Here is a 20854-nt window from a genome sequence, read left to right as displayed (position 1 = left end):
TCTCTCCCTCTCTCTCTCTGGAGCTGGGTAGACTGTGGTATGAGAGGCTGACACAAAAAAAAACCACCAATCTCTTATATGAAATTCAAATGAAATTCCAATATTAAAAGTAACCGCTCCAACTTGATACATCAGTTGAAGACTAGAGACATACTGGTCAAATAAACGCCAAGTCCCCATAAAAAGCCCCAATCTCAGAGTATGCTCTGCTGATCGTCTTTTCACTGTGCCATTTCAATCACATCAACACTAAGCTCTTTTTAATCGTCTCTAAATGACTGTTGCCAGTCAAACCTCTTAAATTTAAGACAGTTGTCACACACTGTGATGGGGTCTCTATTCTCTTCAGCTTCATGGTCCAAAAATGAGCATCTCCAGCAAAAGAATAGCCCCGCCTTAGACAGAGATAACACCATGGCGATTATTAAAAGAGAGAAAAGTCTAATTACAGGTCTCCTCCAGGAGAATTCTCCTGCTGTAAGATTATTAGGCAGGAACTGATAAAGGGCTTTAGCACATTGGCCTCTCTCACCCCCGTCTCTTTCTCTCCCTCCTCCATCTCTCTCTCTCTCTCTCTCTCACTGTCTCTCTCTCTCTCCTCTGTCTTTCTCGCTTTCTCTTCACTACATTACTGTCTCCTAAGGAGAGAGGAACACTCCAGCTCTCCCACCATGGCAGTAATTGCCTTTAATTATTGTACAGCTTCTCAGAGAATAACTGCCCAGCCAATTATATATTTTTCACAGTGATGCCTCGGATAGTAAACGGTGTTTCTCTTGACTTCAAAACTCTCTCATCGGGAGAACAGTAGACTGCCATGCACACACACACGCACACACATGCCAGTATCATCTACCCTATTTCCTTTCTTTTTGTGATCCATGATCAAAACTAGAGTCCCACTGTGATGGAAGTCTGGTTCTATCCTGCCGGTATTACGACCATGACCACTGGCCCCTGTCTCCAAATTAGGAGTTTGTTGTAAGTCGCTTTGGATGAAGGTGTCTGCTAAATGCCATGAATGTAATTTAAATGTATTGTTGAGACAGTATACAGTATGACTGTATGACTATTACATAATACAGTATGACTGTATGACTATTACATAATACAGTATATACTGTATGGGCACAGATAGACAGGGAGAGAGATTTTGCCTTTACAAAAGCGGTCCTCCCAGACTTTGGTGAGCAACACAAACTTAGCATGTCATATTCAGTTTTTGTGATCCATGATCAAAACTAGAGTCCCACTGTGATGGAAGTCTGGTTCTATCCTGCCGGTATTCTACCGACCATGACCACTGGCCCCTGTCTCCAAATTAGGGAGAACAAAAAAGTGCTGCACTCGGCAGAATGAGGGGGACTAAGGTCAGCTGATTAGAATACACTCCCACTCCGGGCAGGTGTGGCGTTCCAGGCGAGATAGTTAGTCTCTCTTTCAGAAATAGCATCAGAGGAGGTGTATTTTTGCACGTAGGCACTTTTCCCTGTGGTAGGAATTAATTACTTTTCTAAAGATGAAATGCATTGTGTCTGTCACGCCAACTGTTTCAGAAATAAAAGTATGAACAACAAGAGACAACTGTCAATATCTCACACACAAACTAACAAGTTGGATCCAAAACCCAGCAGTAGTATATGCACCCACCGGTATCCACCAATGTAGGCCTACGAAAATATGTCATTTTGCAGACGCCTTTGTCAACAGTACAGTGAGTTTTTGTATATGATCACAGTGGGAATCAAACCGACAACTTTAGCATTACCAGCGCCATACTCTATCAAACTGAGCCACACAGGACCAGAGGCCTAGTAAACATGTCCTTGGCATCACACATGTCATGTGCATGTAGTCCCAATGTGTCCTGGTAGCCCTATCCACTGTACCATAGGGTGTTTGCTTGCAGAGGGCGTACATGCACTATAGCCCACATTTGCATGTTGTCCTTCTAATTAAGCCACAGGAGTATAGCCAGGGATGTACTGTAAGGACCGTAAGGCCGTCAGAGGGATTCAAACTGGCCTCCATAACTCTCCCAGGCCATTCTCTCCACGTCCCACTGTTTACTATTCCTGTTCAAATTCCAGCAGGGATGGGAAAAAAGAAAGCCATTTCTAGATCCTTCCTCCCAGCTTTGCCACCATCAAAGTCATTTGCACTACAGAGACTTATGGAGGAAGGCACATGTTTAAAATATCCCTGAATGAGCCTCGCCGTCCCTGAAGAAATTAAAAAGACAGAAACTGGTGGTTTATCGTGTCCTGCCCAATGCTTTTACATAACTGTGACAGCCCCCACTGGACGCTGCTATACATGGGCGCTTTTTAAGTTCACAATGTTTCTATGGCGAGAAAGAAAATAGTGGGAGAACCAACCAACCTAGTGAAGAGGAAAGAAATATGTAAAATAAAATATAATCACAAGGGGATGGCTGGAGAGTGACTAGTGATTTTTGCTTCATAGCCCAAAGATTTGTTCCAGAATCGAATTACAATTTCCCAGCAGGTTGCTTCCCAGACGGTCTTGTGAGGATGCGTGATTTAGCTCTCCCTGGGCCGCTCGCTTGCCTCGGCTTACGGCCGACAGAGAGAGACAACAGAAAAATGAGAAATTATTTCTGCTAAAGGTTACCTGGCAACATCCACTCTGGTTCTCTCTTTGTTGCGGCCTGCCACTTTCGATAAGCAAGCCTCCCCTAATCCAAACACAATATTTAAAGACTTGACTCTCTCCCTCCCTCTCTTGCGTGAGACTGACTGATGTCTATCACAGGCTCTTAGGGCTCAGTGACATGGAGCTTGTGGATGTGTGTGTGCGTGTGTATATATATATATATATATATATATATACTGTATTTTTGTGTGTATAGAATAAGTGTGTGTGTGTGTGTGTGTGTGTGTGCGTGTGTCTGAGACAGAGAGTGTAGTGACTGTAGTACGCAGAGAGAGAAAGTCTTTAATTCCAAAAAAGCAGGGTTCGGCACACAGGTAGGCAGTCAATGAGTAGGCAGATAATTCAGTAAGGGGCAGGCAAAAAGGCAGTCAGAAAACCAATCGTAGATCAAAAACCAGGAATACTTAACACTAGGAAAATTGCTGGGACGTATGACATGAAGGTACAAAGACAAACTGAGACAGGGGAACACACAGACTAAATACACAGGGAAGGACAATAAGGAACAGGTGAAGCCAAACAGGGCGGGGTCGACAATCACACAGGCGGGAAACACACAAGGGCAGGAAGTGAAGTATCAGAAACGAGAGACGAGGTGAGGATAACATAAAACAGGAAACAATGAATGACTGACATGAAACAAAGACAAACATAAACTAAGGAGCAGGGCAAGACGTTACAGAGAGGTGTGATAGAGAGTGAGAGAGGGAATGTCTCTGTCTGTCTGTCTGTCTGTCTGTCTGTCTGTCTGTCTGTCTGTCTGTCTGTCTGTCTGTCTGTCTCTATGCTTATGAGCCACTATAGTTTGTGAGTTTCTACATCTTATTATTACATAAAACCATTTCTCCATGTCATTAGTCCAGTAATGTATGCACTCCACTTGTTCCAATCAATGTTACATCTTGTGAATCAATTTAAATGAACCCTCTGCTTGGCATACATCATAATGACTACAAATTTACCTGTTAAAAAGTCTACTACCAGAGCCTACCACCTGCCACTTTTGATAAGACAGCCTCCCCTAATCCAAACACAATATTTAAAGACTTGACTCTCTCCCTCTCTTTCTTGTGTGAGACTGACTAATGTCTATCACAGGCTCTTAGGGCTCAGTGACATGGAGCTTAGCTCTGTGTGTGTGTGTGTGTGTGTGTGTGTGTGTGTGTGTGTGTGTGTGTGTGTGTGTGTGTGTGTGTGTGTGTGTATGTGAGAGAGAGACGGACAGCAGTGCCATTGACTTAGAGTGCCCTGCTGTGTGAGAGATAGAGTGAGAGAGGGAATGTCTCTGTCTGTTTGTCTCTCTGTTGGACTGTCTGCATGTCTGTCTGTCTGCTTGGCATAAATCATAATAACTTTGGTCCAAATTGACCTGTTAAATAGTCTACTACCAGAGGTTAGTGGTGAAATGTTACACAGCACAGCAATGTTTTGATTTGTTCATGTTGATAATACATATACAGTGCCCTCCATAAGTATTGGAAAGAGGAAGCATTTTGTCTTCTTTTAGCTCTGTACTCCAACAGTTTGGATTTGAAATCAAACAATTACTATAGGGTCAAAGTAGAGATTCTCATCTTTGATTCAAAGGTTGTTTTTTTTCAGATTGGACCCATTAACCCCACCAGACGATGGGTATATTCTCTGGTGATGCTCTGCCAGGCCTGTACTGCAGCCATCTTCAGTTGTTGTTTGTTTTGCCTAAAATCTTATCATCAGGAAATTAGATGCATGTTCAATTGGATTTAAATCTGAAGATTGACTTGGCCCATCAAGAACTTTCCACTTCTTGGCTCAGAAAAACTCCCTAGTTGCTATGGCAGCATGTTTAGGGTCAGTCTTACTGTATGATGAAGTGCCATCAAATGAATTTGGAGGCATTTGCTTGTACCCCAGCAGAAAAGATGCTTCTGTAAACTTCAGAATACATTCTGCTGCTGCTCTCAGCAGTAACATCATCAATTAAGACATCATTAAGTTGGGTAGTTCTTGTGGCAGCTATACATGCCCAAACCATAGCACTCCCTCCACCATGTTTCACAGATGAGGTGGTATGCTGTAAATATTCGTCAGATCCTTTCTCTTGCAATCACTCTGGTACATGGTAATATTTGTCTTATCTGTCCACAAGACCGTTTTCCAGACCTCTGCAGGCTTTTTAGCAAACTGTAAACCTGACCATTCTTTTTGAGGATAACTAGTGGTTTGCATCTTGCAGTGAAGCCCCTGCAGTTAGGCTGGTGACATATTCTACAGATGGTAGTCTCTGATACATTCATGTCTACCTCCTCAAGAGTGTTCCTGATCTGTGGGACAGTTTTTTTTCTTAATTATGGTGAGCATCACCATCACCATGGTGAGCATCTTCGGTCATCCACTGCAGAAGTCTTCCTTGGCCTACCAGACCGTTTGTGATTGCTGAGCTCACCAGTGCTTTCTTTCTTTTTTTAATGTTAATGTTAATGTTACAAATTGTTGATTTTGGTAGGTCTAAGGTTTTGACTATGTTTTCTTCTGATATTTCAGCCTCATAATGGCTTCCTTGAACTTCATAGACGTCTCTTGGGTCCTCATGTTGACAGACACCAACAGCAGAATCCAAAGGCAAATGCAGAATCAATTCTAGACATTGACAGCTCTTATGCCTCCACAAATGATGTGACGGAACACACCTTACTAACCAGAAACCAGCCAATTTTCCAATACTTTAGGTGCCCTGAAATGGGGTGAGTATGTATAAATAGGGTTGTAATTTATAAATGGTGAAACCAATCTGAAAAAAAAAAATCTCTGCTTCATACATCCAAACTGTTGGAATATGGAGTTAAAAGAAGACATAATGCTTCCTCTTTCCAATACTTATGGAGGGCTATATATATACATAATACTTATGGAGGGCTATGTATAACTGGATGACACAAACTACTGACCTTTTCAATGGATTCCTATGAGAGATTGTGGAGTGAATCCAGGGGATGAAGCTAGTGTTAGTTTAAGCAGGGCACTCTAAGTCAATGGCACTGCTGTCCGTCAGGTGACAGAATACACCAAGCTTAAATGTATTATGATTTTCATGTAATAAATGGTTAAACTGACATGAGTGCTGTTAATGAAATGACTGAAATGCTCTTAATGGGCACTGTCATGGTGTTCATAGTGATATCTGGTTCGTGGCACCAATGCAGGCACAGTCCGTCGCTTAAGTACTATAGAGGCACACTTCAGTGTTTTTCTAAACTGCATAAGGTTCACATATGTGCCTTCAATTTGGTAAAAAAAATTATAACAATACAAATTATAATTTGCTTCTTACGTATGAAAAATAAAATGTGTCCCTATAAAATAGTAGGAAATAATAGAAACCAAAATCACAGTTCCAATGGGTTTCAATGGGGAAACAGGCTTTTTGGCACCAGCTGCAGTATCATGGTATCGCTGGCTACAAAACCTTTCGACAGGCCTGGTTGTTCAGTATATGTTATCTTACGTGCCCAACTTAAAAACAATTATTCACACACCCCATTTCTTGCTCAACATGAAGGTCCAGGGCATGAGGAACTGAGGAGTAGGCATCTGGAATGACATGATGAATCAGATAATCACAGTGCTTTGCTGGAGAGCACTATACTGTATCTCTCTGGATCACATTACAGTCCCATGCCCAGATGTCTGTGTGGATCTGTCTGCTGAAGCTCAGCACTGCCATACTGCTCTGTAGTCTGTACTGTAAACACAGTGGGTGACATCCTGACAGAGCAAAACCACAGACATGTCACACAACCCGGCCGCTTGACACAGCACTTGATTCAGAGTTTGGAATAGGCTCCATGTCTTTGATGCATCGCGTGTATCACACATACAGTATTGTATGTGCCGTTTACTTTAAACCTGCATGACTTGTCCTTTTTGTGGACATAGCTAAAAGAGGCATATTTATGTAAATGCAGGTATTTTGAGTACTTAGGGTCCATGTCTCTCTCACTGTGTCCTCACCACTCATCATGTCACAGCTCTGCTGACTTGCCCACCTTTGTGTTACCAGGACAGTGCTGAATTAGCTCTTGGTGGTAACTGAGTGACAAGGGGCAAGAGCATGTACAATTATTGTTTAATGTAACACGACAGTACTTTCCAAACCAATACTTTGGAGTTTAAAAAGAGGTGATTCTCATCCTGAGGATAAATGGATAAACCAGGGTTGAATAAAAAAGCATAACAGTTATCTTTGTGACCGGTACATAGAAAATAGATCCTCTAAATACTTTAGTTAAGTTTTGTAGGCAAGTATGAGGTAGAAAAGCAAATATCTTCGATTTTGTCTAGAATATCCACTGAACCCAAAATAATACAAAGAAGAATTGTCTGGTATCAATGCCTCTAATGTCAGCTCTACAGCAAATTACTTTTCATAATTGTTAAACATCAATGTGAAAGTGTTACCTCTTTCTCAGTGTGAGCTTATGCAAAGAGATACTTGAGGTCTAAGAAACAATAAAGCCGGTAATGAAGAGAATGTGTTTGGAATGTGAAGCCCATCATAACTCTGTAAACCAGATTTCATACATAGATTTGCATTCCAAATGAGATGCAAATCAACACTTCCCTGACATCTCCTGAACCTCTCTCACACTAAGCTAACGAGGAAAATTGCGTTCAAGCTGTAAGCGATTGGGCGTGCGCGCCACATCAGATGGTTCCTACTTTATTGGGCTATTTACCGCAGGTTCTCTACAAGTATAGCATAATCAGCATATGGACAGAGAGGTAGAGAGAAGGAGAGAGAGAGAGACAGAGAGAGAGAGAGAAAAAGTGAGACTACACAAATCATAGCTGCTTCGAGGAAGTATAGCAACTTGATAGCCTTTCCATATGTTCAGCTAAATTGGCTTAATATATCCCACAGTCGGTGAAATAATTAACAGTTTCATCATTGGGTGAACGTTGTCAATAGCGGATTATAGCGAACACATTTATAAACTTGACAAAGCCAAGGGCCCCGCGGGAGGCTAGCTGTGCTGCTAAATCGCTTGCCTTATCTTCCTCAGTGGGGACAGATGGGAATCTCTGGGAGCTGTGAGAGGGAACAGGGTAGCTTGAACAGATACTTGGAAAGTAGAGGAGGGAAGAAAGTGGATAGAAAGATTCAGAGGATCATACAGCGGCATTTAAAAGGAGTTTCTCATTTTTTCGGAGGAATCAATACATAAGTCATACTGTAGCCCTCCTTCTAAACTTCCTCCTTCCAGATCTGACCAAAAACGTATGACCAAAGATATATATAAAGGAATGTAACCAAATGTATAAATACACGATGACAGATGGAGATGACTCCTCCCTTTAAAGTATTGATTCTTTGTAGGTGTCATTAATCACCACAAAACGCAGAAAGCCTAAATGCAGAAATCTGTTTAAAACTTCTGAAGGTAAAACCCAGAGGTTGGAGAACAACTGCCTTGTCTTACCACTAATATTTCTTCTTAAAGCTTGGCATGCAATTTTATTGTGTGTAAATGAGGAAAATAACAACATTGTCAATCAGTTGGAAATGTTATGACAGGCACTGTTGAAATCATGAATGAAAACACAATGGCCAAATGGGTTTGCTCTGGTAACATGTCTGCCACTCAAAACACCCCTCCTGCTTCCCCCTTCCTTCCCTCTATCTATAGCACAATACAGTGTGTCCAACAGTGCCAGACAGATGGGGGCTGCACTTTACCACGATTGCTCATCATTTGCACAGGGGAAGTGTGGGCCATGTTCTGGAACTCTCTCCTTTATCTAAACTATCGTCGAAAAACTCATACCCCTCCTCCCGGAGAGGGAAGAAAAAATGACAAATCTCAGCCCTTTGATAAAAATGTTAACTAGGTGAGTGTCAGAGAGATGGATAGTGCCCTGTCACAACGGCCAAGAACATGAGGATCCATTGATATTTCTCATTACATCGCCCCCGTCCCCTCCTCTATGTTCTCTAATAACACTGCCACAAAGGATGATAAATCACAGCCAAATAACAACGGAGCCAACCTCCCCTGAATATGATCGTTCTGTCTGGGATATCTTCACACTCGGTGAAGGGGAGAGCCATCGATAAAGATCTAATGAACAATGCTATCAAACGATATCAGGGTTGAGAGGACTGAGAGAGAGAGAGAGAGAGAGAGAGGGACCCACTACATTTCATAGCCAGGGTTACGTCAGGTGGCTCTGAGAAATGGAATGGAATGGATACTGGGGATAGGAGTTATTGATTGAGAGGGTTGATAGTGGAATAAAGATAATCTTCAGGAAAGTAATGTTCTGTGGAGTGACTGGCCACATAATATGGAAACTACATTGGCCGCGTGTCCGATTCTCATTTCATTTCATCAACACTACTAGCGTGTGTCTGCGAGAGCCCACAAGTGCCTGTTTTCCCCCGCATCTAACAAATACCAACTGGTTCTACATAAGCCGGTCCACACCCAGCATGCAATGCAGGCTCGTCGGCACACACATACTGCCAGTGTAGTTTCTGTGCAAGCAGAGAACAAGTTGAACATAATTCAACAGTCACTGTTTCCAGTAGCACACGGCTAGAGTGCGGTAATTTTTGGGGGTAATTTTACTCTTATTGCTCTCAATGATCTCCCTTGCTGATCCATAGCGTACACTAGATGCTTACTATGTAAAAAAAAATAGATATAATGAGCAGTCGTCATGCAATTATGAAAGTCAATTAAATGATATGGTAGTTCTATTGCGAAAATCAAATGCATTAGATGTTTATTCAGTATCCTATCTTTTGTAGCGGAGTTTCCAGTCTAATTACCCAAGGGGCATACTCTTGCCTTGACCCTCAAGCAATCATTTGTATATGTAAGGTTCTGCTTTGCATACTCATGTTGCTCACTCCTTGACTTTTCCAATCAATTAGCCTGTATCAATCTTCTGCCCTGGCATCTATTTCAACAGCAGTCATCAGCAGACCCAGAATTGAGCCTACTTAGTTTTAAGGTGAGTTCATTCTGGGCAGCGTTCAAAGCATCCCCTTCATCTGCCTGCCATTGCCTTTTTCCTCCTACAGAACCTGTGAGTGCTAGGAAAGAAGAAACACACACACACCTAATGGGGGAAAATAACATCATTACAACTTATAATCATGAGCTGACATTGTTCCCTGCTAACAAGCATAGCAGCAGAGTAATTGAGTTCCCACTGATCTCGGAGGTGGCTCAGGCTCAGGGAGAGAGAATGGTAGAGGAGACGAGAGGCAGCCCTGATGACTTTTCTGGGCCTTTCTCCCCTGATTGAATAGCCCTACAGAGTGCACTATCTTTCCCAATAAGAGCGTCTCGTGTTCACTGTGCGGGTGGCCTTAATACGAGTGAAGTGGAGTCCTGGGGTTTTCATGAGAAGTGTCATGGTTATTAGCTCTAACTCACGACTACACGCAGCTGTCCCCACGCTTTCAGAAAATGTAAGCCGAGGCAATTGTGAGTGCAGACTTCATTAAAAGTACCTGTGTTTTGATTAATAGTTTAATTTACATTTTCACAGCACAAACAGATTATATGATTTGTACTTCAGTTGGATGGACTGGATCAGGCGGTTGTGAGGGATTTAGAGGCTCCATTGACATGTTTGAGTCAACATATGGTTACCTAATTCCAAAATGTCTTGTAAACAATGTCAATACAAATATAAATGAATAAAAGAATAAAAGCTCTAAGAAATCATGTCAGTGTTTTAACATGGTTAGAAAAAAAACATGCTTTTAACTCCAATCCAGCAGACTAACCATGAGTCTTATTCTCACTGATAATGGTCAGTGTGAAAGTACCTCTGTGGATGACCTCAGTTCTAATGTACTGTATGTCAGTGCACTGCACTCAGAAAAACTGCAAATATTTGTTGACCTTTAATGCAATTGTACTCCTGCACTTTAGATGTACATTACAGGCATTGCAACACGGTAAAGAGGTTGCAGCTCTACATTTCAAGCTATAGTCACCACTTCTCAGACGCTTTCATAGCTTAACAGTCCCTTAATGTGTATCTGCTGAAGTAGCTCTATAGAGCACATTGTTTCGGTTTGAATTGGGAGTTCTTCATGTGGGAGAACAACAATGAGAAAGATAAAAATATGTGTTAGACGCATGCCAACTGTGATTGTGTTTTTTTTCTTTTTTTTTTTCTTGGCTGATTAAAAGGTCAAAACACTTATTTTTGAAAAGCGCTGACCTTTAAGAGGTGTAATGACTGGGACCTGGGAAGAAGGCTAGAGGTGCGAAGAGAAGGAACGTTCGCCAAGCTGTGGGCGGCCATCGTTTTCTCTTTGTGTCTTGCACCTTTTCTCTCCACCAAACATATACTGTCAAAGCTGCCAGTGACTGTCATCACGCACATCCCGCAAATCATCATCTATTCTTAGTTCATAGTCCTGTAGTTAATTGTTGAATTTGACATAATCTATTGTAAGTGTATAACTGGACCATTGGATGGGTATGGCAGAGAGCTTTTTTAATCACTGGGAATTGCCATTGGGGAGAAATAATGATCATCACAACATCATATTGCCCACAATGATAGCGTTTATGTGCACCTTTCCAATCACGTCTTATCTGCTATGTGGTCTGACCTTTTTGGAATGGGTCGTTTCAATGCAAGGCACACTAGAGATGGCTCTTGCTATCGCATGAACAAACGTGACATATCACAACAACATCTCTCTCTCTCTCTCTCTCTCTCTCTCTCTGTTTTCTCACCGCTCCTCTCAACTTATCAGCTGTGGTGAATATTCTGCTCGGGTCATTGTTTTACAGCAGATGAGAATAATTATATCTGGTTTGGGGCCTTGTGGTGCATAAGCAAAGCAGGCCATGTGTAAATCAAACATGATAAAAGCTGTTGAATGTCACGTATGGGGCACTGACCTGTTTAAGATGCAGAGTGACAATGCCATTGGGAACAGTGCATCTGCATGGAACTTTGCATTTATAAAATCTTACGTAAGAGAGGAAGACTAACAAATAATATTTGCCATCATCTCCATTATGACTACTGACAGGCTGATACAAACAAAGAACAATGGAAAGAAAGATAGTGAAGAAACAAGACAAGAACAAGTATGATATGCCATGACAGTTCTTTTTGGGCAAGGTGACACTGTTGAGAAAATTGGAAATGCCATCTGGTACATCAGAAAGAGAGAGAGAGAAAGAAAGAAAGAAAGACAGAAAAAAAGAAAGAAAGAAAGAAAGAAAGAAAAAAAGAAAGAAAGAAAGACGGAGAGATAGATACAGGAGCCTAGTTGCTAACTGCATCTTTCAGAGAGAGGTTGTCAGCTGGGGGGACGAGCTCTTTACGACCACGCTGCGTGAGTCTACCACTCGGTGTCAGTTTGTCTAAATAAAGTGACAAATAAAATCGCACTCCAGAGTCCCATCCCTTCTCTCCGACGATAAACCCCCCCCGACTGTGGTGCCGCTGAGGCTGCCTGAAACTCAGCCGTGACAGGTCCTTGCGTTTCCCCGGGATGACGAAATATCGGCATAGTGAACAGGATATTTAGCTTGGCTGATTAGCCAAGTGTAGCGTATGATTGTATCACTGACATCAGAGGGTTCCACCTCTCATCATATGATGTTCTAATCAGACTCACAGGGACTCAAAGGCCGCAGTAAGGATGAAGTTCAGACTAACTTGTCTATTCCCAAACAATCAACACAAACAGATGAGATTGGAAACCTCAGGCTATGTTTCTTACCAGTTTCACACTGTGAGGGAGGAAAAGAGGTTCAACTGTTCGATTGCCTCTTAAATAGTCTTTATGAGCTAGTAAATGTGCTCAGTTTGGGTTATAAAACACTTAACAGTAGTAGGGTATGGGGAGGTGCAAAACCCTTGGTGATTATTCACTGTGAAGCAAAACACCTCTGAGAAAAATGTTCTCATTTGCCAGTGCGACATAAAGAATATAAATGGCGGCATTGCTCTCACAATAACCCTGATGATCACATGCAAATTAAAAACAAACCTATTTATATGTCGCTGGTGGGCTACTGCTGTGGAACTGTTCTATTCCTCCCCTCTGGCTCTTTGGGGAACTATAGTCAAGCCCGTTTTTATTAGATAGGGTTATTAGAATATTCATATCAAGCTTAGTCATTGATATTCATTTGGCGCAGCCTCTCTTGTTATGCATTCAAAATGTCACAGTGAAATTTAAAACATACTGAGAGGCATGTTCATTATTTTGTATTGTGCTTCATTGGTTTTGTGATTCTAGCTCCTAAGGGCTGCAGGGTCTGTACTGATGTTTGTTCAAACTCAGCTCTCAGGTGTTTAATTAAAGCTATTATTTGGGCCTACAGGTGATTAAATGCATTAGCTGTTAAATGTATTTCTACGTTCTCTCTCTCTTTTACACAGAGGCACCCTTGAGGAATAAAACATCTCTTGAGTTATGTTTGATTATATCAATATTTGGTCAATGACCATAATCCAACATACTGTATCAACTACTCTATGGTATCATAGTTCAAACAATGTTGATGAAAAACCTCCACGTTACCTCATCGTAGACGTTGTCGTTCTTCTCGAAGTCGCCCACCTTCCTGGGGAGCACATGGACGTGAACGTGCTGAAAATAAACAACGACAAAACAGAAAGAGAAAAAAGTTGTTATTTGCCAAGTTGTGTTATTCAACCATCCAAAGAGAAAAAAAGCTGCCCTGTGCCAGGTATTCTTCTGAAAGACTGATCTGACAACAACAGTATCGAGAGGGCTCCTTTATTAATTCACAATCTGGTGGCAAGCTCACAGCTGAATTGTATCACAATGCTGCAAATCACAAGAGGGTTACAGTCAATTCCACCAAGCGTACCACCTGTAATACCATCGAGACTCCTTATTTTTATGCTTTTAAAACTTTAATTGTGTTTGTCAGATGTCCTTTTTCATCCCCCCCTTGCTGTGTGCCGTCACAAACTTAGCCGTCTGCACAGTTTGTTTTGTGAGTTCTGCTCTCCTTGGGTGGTTATTAGTGTGCTAATGTACCAGAGCAACTGGTCCGGGTTTATGTACAACATTGTAGATGTAAACACTTACCTTAAACTGAGAAAAATAAACTTTTGAACTGAAAGAAATCACTTAAAGTCGTCAAGGTCAATCAAAGAGACGTGCTTATATTTGAAGTCTTCCAGCACTCACACTTGTTAACTAGTTTTAAGTACTAAACTTAGTAACTCTACATTACTTAAACTTTGAAGTTGACTTCAAAAGTGTAATGGAAACATTGAATGGCAGGCTTTTGTAACATGAATGGCTCACTGAAAAAATATCAAAGTAAGCCTACACCAAATAACTACAGTATGTGTGGCTGCATGTCATGTTAATTAAGAGCATATCTTTTATGCTATTAATACAGTATATTCCAACAAAACAACCACATATGCAAGATTGGGAGTACAGAGTAAAACAAAGTTCTGTACAGCAATGTGGTAGTTAAAACTTGTCATCTTGTGTATTGTCTCAATGTATTTTATTCATTATCTCATCACAAAGCACATCTTTGAATACATAATTATGATTTTCTTATGTAAACAAAATATGTGAAGTGAAAGATAAGTTACAATCCTCATTGTAAGAATTGCAATGACATGACACTCAGCCATAGTTACGGGGAATAGGCTTACCGCTAATTTAGTTAAGTGACAATATTGAATACATCTTGTGTTTTGCAAATTATTAACAGTCATTGTGTAACTGCCACTGGCATTTAGGAAGAGAACAATCATCTTGTTTGTGTAAGCATCAATGTGAATAGGGTGACTGTACTGTCAAGGCTATTCAGATTCCATTTTTTTAAACTCCCCCACAAAGCAGCCTCTTGGGCCTTTTGACTTATTTTGACAGTTATTCGAAGTACGTAGCTCTTATTCCATGAGTGCACTTTCAAAAGTATTGTCTGAACAGTTTGATTAGCTGACTTGAATAGACATTCATTAGCATGCTTAAAATAACCTATGTTCTCTCTGTTTGTTAGTATCAGGCAAGCAGAGTGCCATCTACTTTAAATGGTAAACTAAATCAACCACACGAAGCAAACTGTCTTCTTCTCTGGTGAATGACATTTCACTTATCCAATCATTCTTTGAGGGTTGACAGCACATTGGAGAGTTGAACTAACAGGGTAAATTGACTGCCAAAGTCAACATCTATAACTTTTAATACTCAACAAAGCTGTTGATTATCAGAACAAGAATAGACAATCAAAATATTAATAATATGGCCATTGAAAATAGAACCTTCCCCAAAAGTGTATCTTATTGTACACACTCATATTTACTCATATCTGGATTAATTCACAATAACATCAAGGAAGTTGGAGCATTTTTAGTTGGAAAAAATAATTCACTTCAAAGTACAGTACTCATTGGCTGAAAAATGAAGTGTCTGTATCTTACTCTGTAGTTCTCTGTGGCTCAGTTGGTAGAGCATAGCGCTAACAACGCTTAGGTTGTGGGTTCACTGGGACCATATATACTGAAAAATGTATACAATCACTGCAATGTAAGTTGCTTTGGATAAAAGCGCCAGCTAAATGGTATATTTTAGTAACAGTAAACCTTTTGAATGGTGTAAGACAGACAGTTGTATGATGGCTTCTAAACTTTCCCTATGCCGAAACCTCATCAGTAGCCAGTCTCATGAAACACAACACAACAATATCATCAGCTGTCAGCCAGACGGTTTATCAGGAGGAGGTCTGTGCCATATAATACTCATCTAGGGCATAATAACCTGATTGCCGGGATTTTATTCATTTTTCATTACTCTGCTATGATAAACAGTACAGGCTGTGTGAATAAGTGTTTATAAATGCTATAAACAAGATAACATGTTTGGAGGCGTACTGCTTTGTTTCCACGCATGTTCAATTTAATGAGACTATTTGCATAATGTCTCCATTACTACATTTGCCTACCTTGAGGAAAACTTTAAACGACCCCAAACGAAACCTACAGCAGTGGCGGCGGCGCTCAACAAAAATACATTGTAAACAGTGTTGAGTGAGGGAGGCAGGGGCCGGCAGACAGGGACTGTGGGTAAACGTCGACGTGCCAGAAATCTGAAGGATGGGATGAGAGATCAGAGGGGCCTGACTGACACAGCGGCTCATGTGGGGGGTGAGCTGTGGACAGCTCAGTGCTCACATGCACAGCGAGGGGCCCTCTGCATGGGGCTATCCGTGTCTCCCTCGTACGACATGGGAGCTGTCATCCATGGTCTTAGCTGGGATTCAAATTGGCAGTGAAGTAAGACTATGCAATAGTATAGACAGAATCACCTGACTTCCTGGATTTGATTTATAGCAGCCAATCGGGTTAAAGTCTCACCATTAGATGGCCGTCAGTGTCAGATGGTCTGGATGGGGTGGGCTATAGCAATAGTACTCATAAACCATGGAGAATAGCCATGAAGTAAATGTAGCTAACCATACACTACAATGAACCAAGATGTATTGGTTTTCAGCATGTATCCCAAGTGAGCTGGCATGTCTAAGGTCTTGTACTGCATACACTTGCGGGTCAAAAAATCCTGTGTTCTGTTGCTTGTCAGTCCACACTTCCCAAAATTACACGAACGTTATACGCTATAACCCCTCAGAATTTAGGAGGAGGCATAAAGCTAATACCAACCTATTGCATTCTAGTAATAGCCCATTATTTTCCAGCTGGACTCCTATGTGTCCTTGACATCAGTCACATTCCTACTTAAGTCTGTTCTGTCTCATTGGGTTCATGATTATACTGGTGCAGATGTTGAGGGCATGGTTCAATGTCAGCTCTTATACCACGTCCCCTGATCAGTTTCTGGATGGCTACTTCCTTATGCTTTATTTTCCATCAATAATTGGTCATCCTCCATTGAAAGAATCAAAATGTACTCAATCAGAACGTCCTTCATGCAAAGCTGTGTCCACCATCTAGCAACTGATTGAGGCACGTCCCTCATAAGAAGCTGCTGTGTGTGCCTACTATGCTTATACAGTACAGCTCAGTATATTCTACCAAGACGAGGATTGTAAAGTTTTTCCGGAAAAATAATTGAAACAGATGTCCATTAATTAGTTTATGACTGCAGAGACAAATGAGCAAAATGGCCGCCGTGCGATTTATATTGTTTAGGTGAAATCTAGTCAGACAGGCAGACAAATGTATTTTGTCACAAACAGCTGTGTTCCCATTAAGACGAGGGGTACAGGAGCCACCGTCGCTCCGAGCAGGAGCTTCTAATTAGCGGAAGAGAGAGAGATGCATCCCATCATCCCCTGCTTTCACAGCCAAACAACTTTTCTACTCTACGTTTTTATTTTCAACAGTTTACAGGAAGATTCATCTTACTTTGTGTTTCGATGGGTCCACTTTGCATACGCTTCTTAGCATATGCTCCTAATTTCTCGCTTTGTAAAAAGGCTAACTACACACTAAAATGTGCCAACAGAAAGACTGTTACATCACTTTAATGCTAATGTTTGCGTAACCCCCAGCCAAGTCCATTGTTAGGCCTCTGCCAGGAGGGGTCTATAAAAAGACGGTGTGCTTAACTATGGTTCAGCCTGACTTTGATGTGTTGTGACTGCTAACAGGAGGGTTAGTCTTAGGCCCCGAGACACAGCATAACCTCTGTAGTCTAGCTGGCTGGTCATCACTGTGCACTGGTAAATTTGTTTTCTTTAAAGACATATGTTATTGTAGTGGTAAGGTAACTTTATTGAGTCAATCCAAGGTATTGTTTGCGAACTAAAAGAGCCTACTGAAAGACACCCACTCTATGGAGAGAAGCCCTACTTTGCGAGGTACCGCACAATCATTTACTGTAATGTATTCAACACTCACTGCATTGTTAAACAGTTAAAACATTTGCCATCAACGGCGAAAATAAATGGCCTACTCTGCCATTCTGGGGTCACCTGAAGCCATAATTAACCCAAAAACATGTGGCAAAGATGTGTTTTTGAAGTGGGCTGGGTTATAGGTTGCATCCTTAGGTTCTCTCATCATCATCCCTACCATCGGTGATGGGGCCCTCCACACACACCATCATTGCAAACAGTGTGGGTGCTGCCACTACAGAATGCTAATGACTGACATGAATATGACCGCACTGAAAACACAGCACTCTTGAAACTGTCTATCACATCTCGCTAAATTCAAGCAGCTCTTTAATAAACAATAACTTTGCTATTCAACTAGTGCATATATTAATTAAAACAATGGCAACACTTCACACAGAAAAAGGAGAAGTCTGTGATAGCATAAGAAAACATGTATCTCTCCATTCTAGACATTCTATTAAGCTTTTGAGACAATTGTCTGTTAGAGACACTGGTTTAGACACAATCCAATGTAGGTGGTTTTATTATTCATATTGACCAGTTTATACCACATTAACATTTGTTTTCACAAAATAATGTGCATACCGCAGTGTTGCAGTGTGCACTAAACAAGCACACTCCAAGCACAGCCATCCACATGATAAATTGCTATAATCACCCCTACATTTTCCATAAGATAAAAATAAACTAAATTCCATCATTTTAATACAAAGATTTGTCTTGTGTCTGTGTGAGACTCCAGGCAGTATGTTTATAACAGTGCATTTGCCTCCATAGACTGCCTCTCTCTTATTCAATCACAGAGCCATTTTTTATTGCCAGCGCGAGAGCACCTGATTGCAATAATCCAGTTGATAGATGGAGTTGCTGCAGTACTGAAGTAGTACTAGATAATCTGTTTTCATGAAAGGACTGGGCAGGACTCTGATTCAGAATCATTGCATGTTGAAAATGACTTGATAAAATATGAAGATTATTTCAGTGAGTTAAGGGTTAGGGTTAGTGGGAGAACAACTTCTCTCTATTATGGTCCTTGAATCAGTGCTGAGTGCTTCTCTCATTCAATTCCCAGTAAGGGCACTGATGATGGGTTCGAAAGAATATTCGGTGCAGGCGATTTCCTGATAATCCTGAAGCTAACCTGCCCTTCGGTTTGAATCTAATTGAACAGAGACAAAAACATATTGCTGTTTGACCTTATTTGTATTGACAGATGAAAAAAAATCATATCAAACAATCACTGGATGAAAACTAGTTTGTGTCATAGGAATGAAAAAAACAGCCATCTGTTTAAGGGGGACAGTATGACCGTCACCTACTCCCAAAGTTTCGGAAAGGGGCTGAGGGGCGTTCTTTGGAGCAGATGAAATCTGCCTGACTGCAGGACTTTACTGGCATTTATTATTCATAGAGGGTGTTTTACAGTTGATTTAGAAACTGGTCAGGCAAAATGGCAGCTGGCCCAGGGGCAGATTTGGAACTCCTGACGTTTCGTGTTAGAAAAACACACAAACCAGCACAACTCAGGCTCCCCTGTGGTCCAAAAAACCCACACATCTCATCTGCCTTCATTTTTCATATGTAGAGGTTAGGATAAATCACCAACGTGGACAGACAAAATGGCCATCCAAAAAGGAGAATGTTACAGAGGGTCATTAGGACTTGGTTGTTGCTGGTGGTGAGGTGGTACTATGTGGATCCTGTTAATGGAGGGACTGTGGGGCTGGTGAGGCTGAATGTTCCTAGTGTGCTGCTGCGTGTAGTTTATGTGTGTGTGTCTTAGGTTGCTTATGTGGTCCTCTGTGGCTCAGTTGGTAGAGCATGGCGCTAACAATGCTTAGGTTGTGGGTTTGATTCCTGCTGGGACCATATATACTGAAATGTATGCACTCACTGCAATGTACAGTCAGGTCCATATATATTTGGACTCTGACACAATTATTTGTTATTTTAGCTGTTTAACAAAATATATATACAGTTATATTATGAATATGGGCTTAAAGTGCAGACTCTCAGCTTTAATTTGAGGGTATTCACATCCAAATTGGGGGAAGAGTTTAGGAATTACAGCTCTTTAATATATAGCCCCCTCTTTTTCAAGGGACCAAAAGTAATTGGACAACTGACTTAAAAGCAGTTTCATGGACAGGTGTGGGCTATTCCTTTGTTATTTCTTGATCAATTAAGCAGGTAAAAGTCTGAGTTTATTCCAAGTGTGGCATTCGCATTTGGAAGCTGTTGCTGTGAACTCACAACATGCGGTCAAAGGAGCTCTCAATGAAAATGAAACAGGCCATCCTTACGCTGCAAAAAAAAAAAATCTATCAGAGAGATTGTGGAAACATTAGGAGTGGCCAAATCAACAGTTTCATACATTCTGAGAGAAAAAGAACACACTGGTGAGCTTGGCAACACAAAAAGGCCTGAATGTCCACGGAAGACAACAGTGGTGGATGATCGCAGGATCCTTCACATGGTAAAGAAAAACCCCTTCACAACATCTAGCCAAGTGAAGAACACTCTCCAGGAGGTAGGCATATCATTATGCAAGTCTACCATAAAGAGAAGACTTCATGAGAGCAAATACAAAGGGTTCACCACAAGGTGCAAACCATTCATAAGCCTCAAGAATAGAAAGGCCAGATTAGACTTTGCCAAAAAACATCTAAAAAAGCCAGCCCAGTTCTGCACTTGAATCTGCACTTGAATTGCATCTCGATTGTTTCATTTCAAATCCATTGTGGTGACGTACAGAGCCAAAATTATGAAAATTGTGCCACTGTCCAAATATTTCCTGTAAGTCGCCTTGGATAAAAGCGTCAACTAAATGGCATATATTATTATTATTATTATTATTATTATTATTATTATTATTATTATTATTATTATTATATTATGAGCATGTAGAAGAAGAGGAGGCGGAGAAAAGGGAAAAAACAAAAACAACAATAATAACAAGGCACTGGGAACAACAGCTTTGGAACCATCTATTATGCTGCGGCGAATTTTAGTGCTCTATTTTTTTTCTGATGTACATTGCTGCAATAGGAAGTAAGCGTTGATGGCGGGCATAAATGAGAAAAGCCTTTTGCGTGAACCAGACTTTTAAAAGTAGATATAAGAGATACAAGAGTTGTCTTGTAATGGCAGAAGGTCATTAGCCAGCCTTCTGAATTATGTAGCAGATAATCTGTCAGTCCAAGGTGATGTACAACAAACCAAAGAGGTTTAGAAAAGTTTTAAGGTTAACAGACACTTCTTCCAGGGCATCAACAGAGAGAAAGTGTACACAG

At 41.1% G+C, this 20854-nt stretch overlaps 1 protein-coding gene across 2 annotated transcripts in view; it reads right to left on the bottom strand.

Moving 5' to 3' along the window:
- Nucleotides 1–20854, bottom strand: part of fhit (fragile histidine triad diadenosine triphosphatase) — a 158740-nt gene that overhangs the window by 19872 nt on the left and 118014 nt on the right. For both annotated transcript variants that reach the window (XM_083667766.1, XM_083667767.1), the window contains one exon: nucleotides 13232–13300. In XM_083667766.1, coding sequence (XP_083523892.1) covers nucleotides 13232–13300 — 69 coding nt within the window. The remainder of the gene's footprint in view (nucleotides 1–13231; nucleotides 13301–20854) is intronic.

Source organism: Argentina silus, assembly GCF_951799395.1.
Source record: "Argentina silus genome assembly, chromosome: 4".
Taxonomy (NCBI): domain Eukaryota; kingdom Metazoa; phylum Chordata; class Actinopteri; order Argentiniformes; family Argentinidae; genus Argentina; species Argentina silus.
Note: the sequence above shows the minus strand (reverse complement) of the source record. Positions and strands in the feature narration are given on the sequence as shown.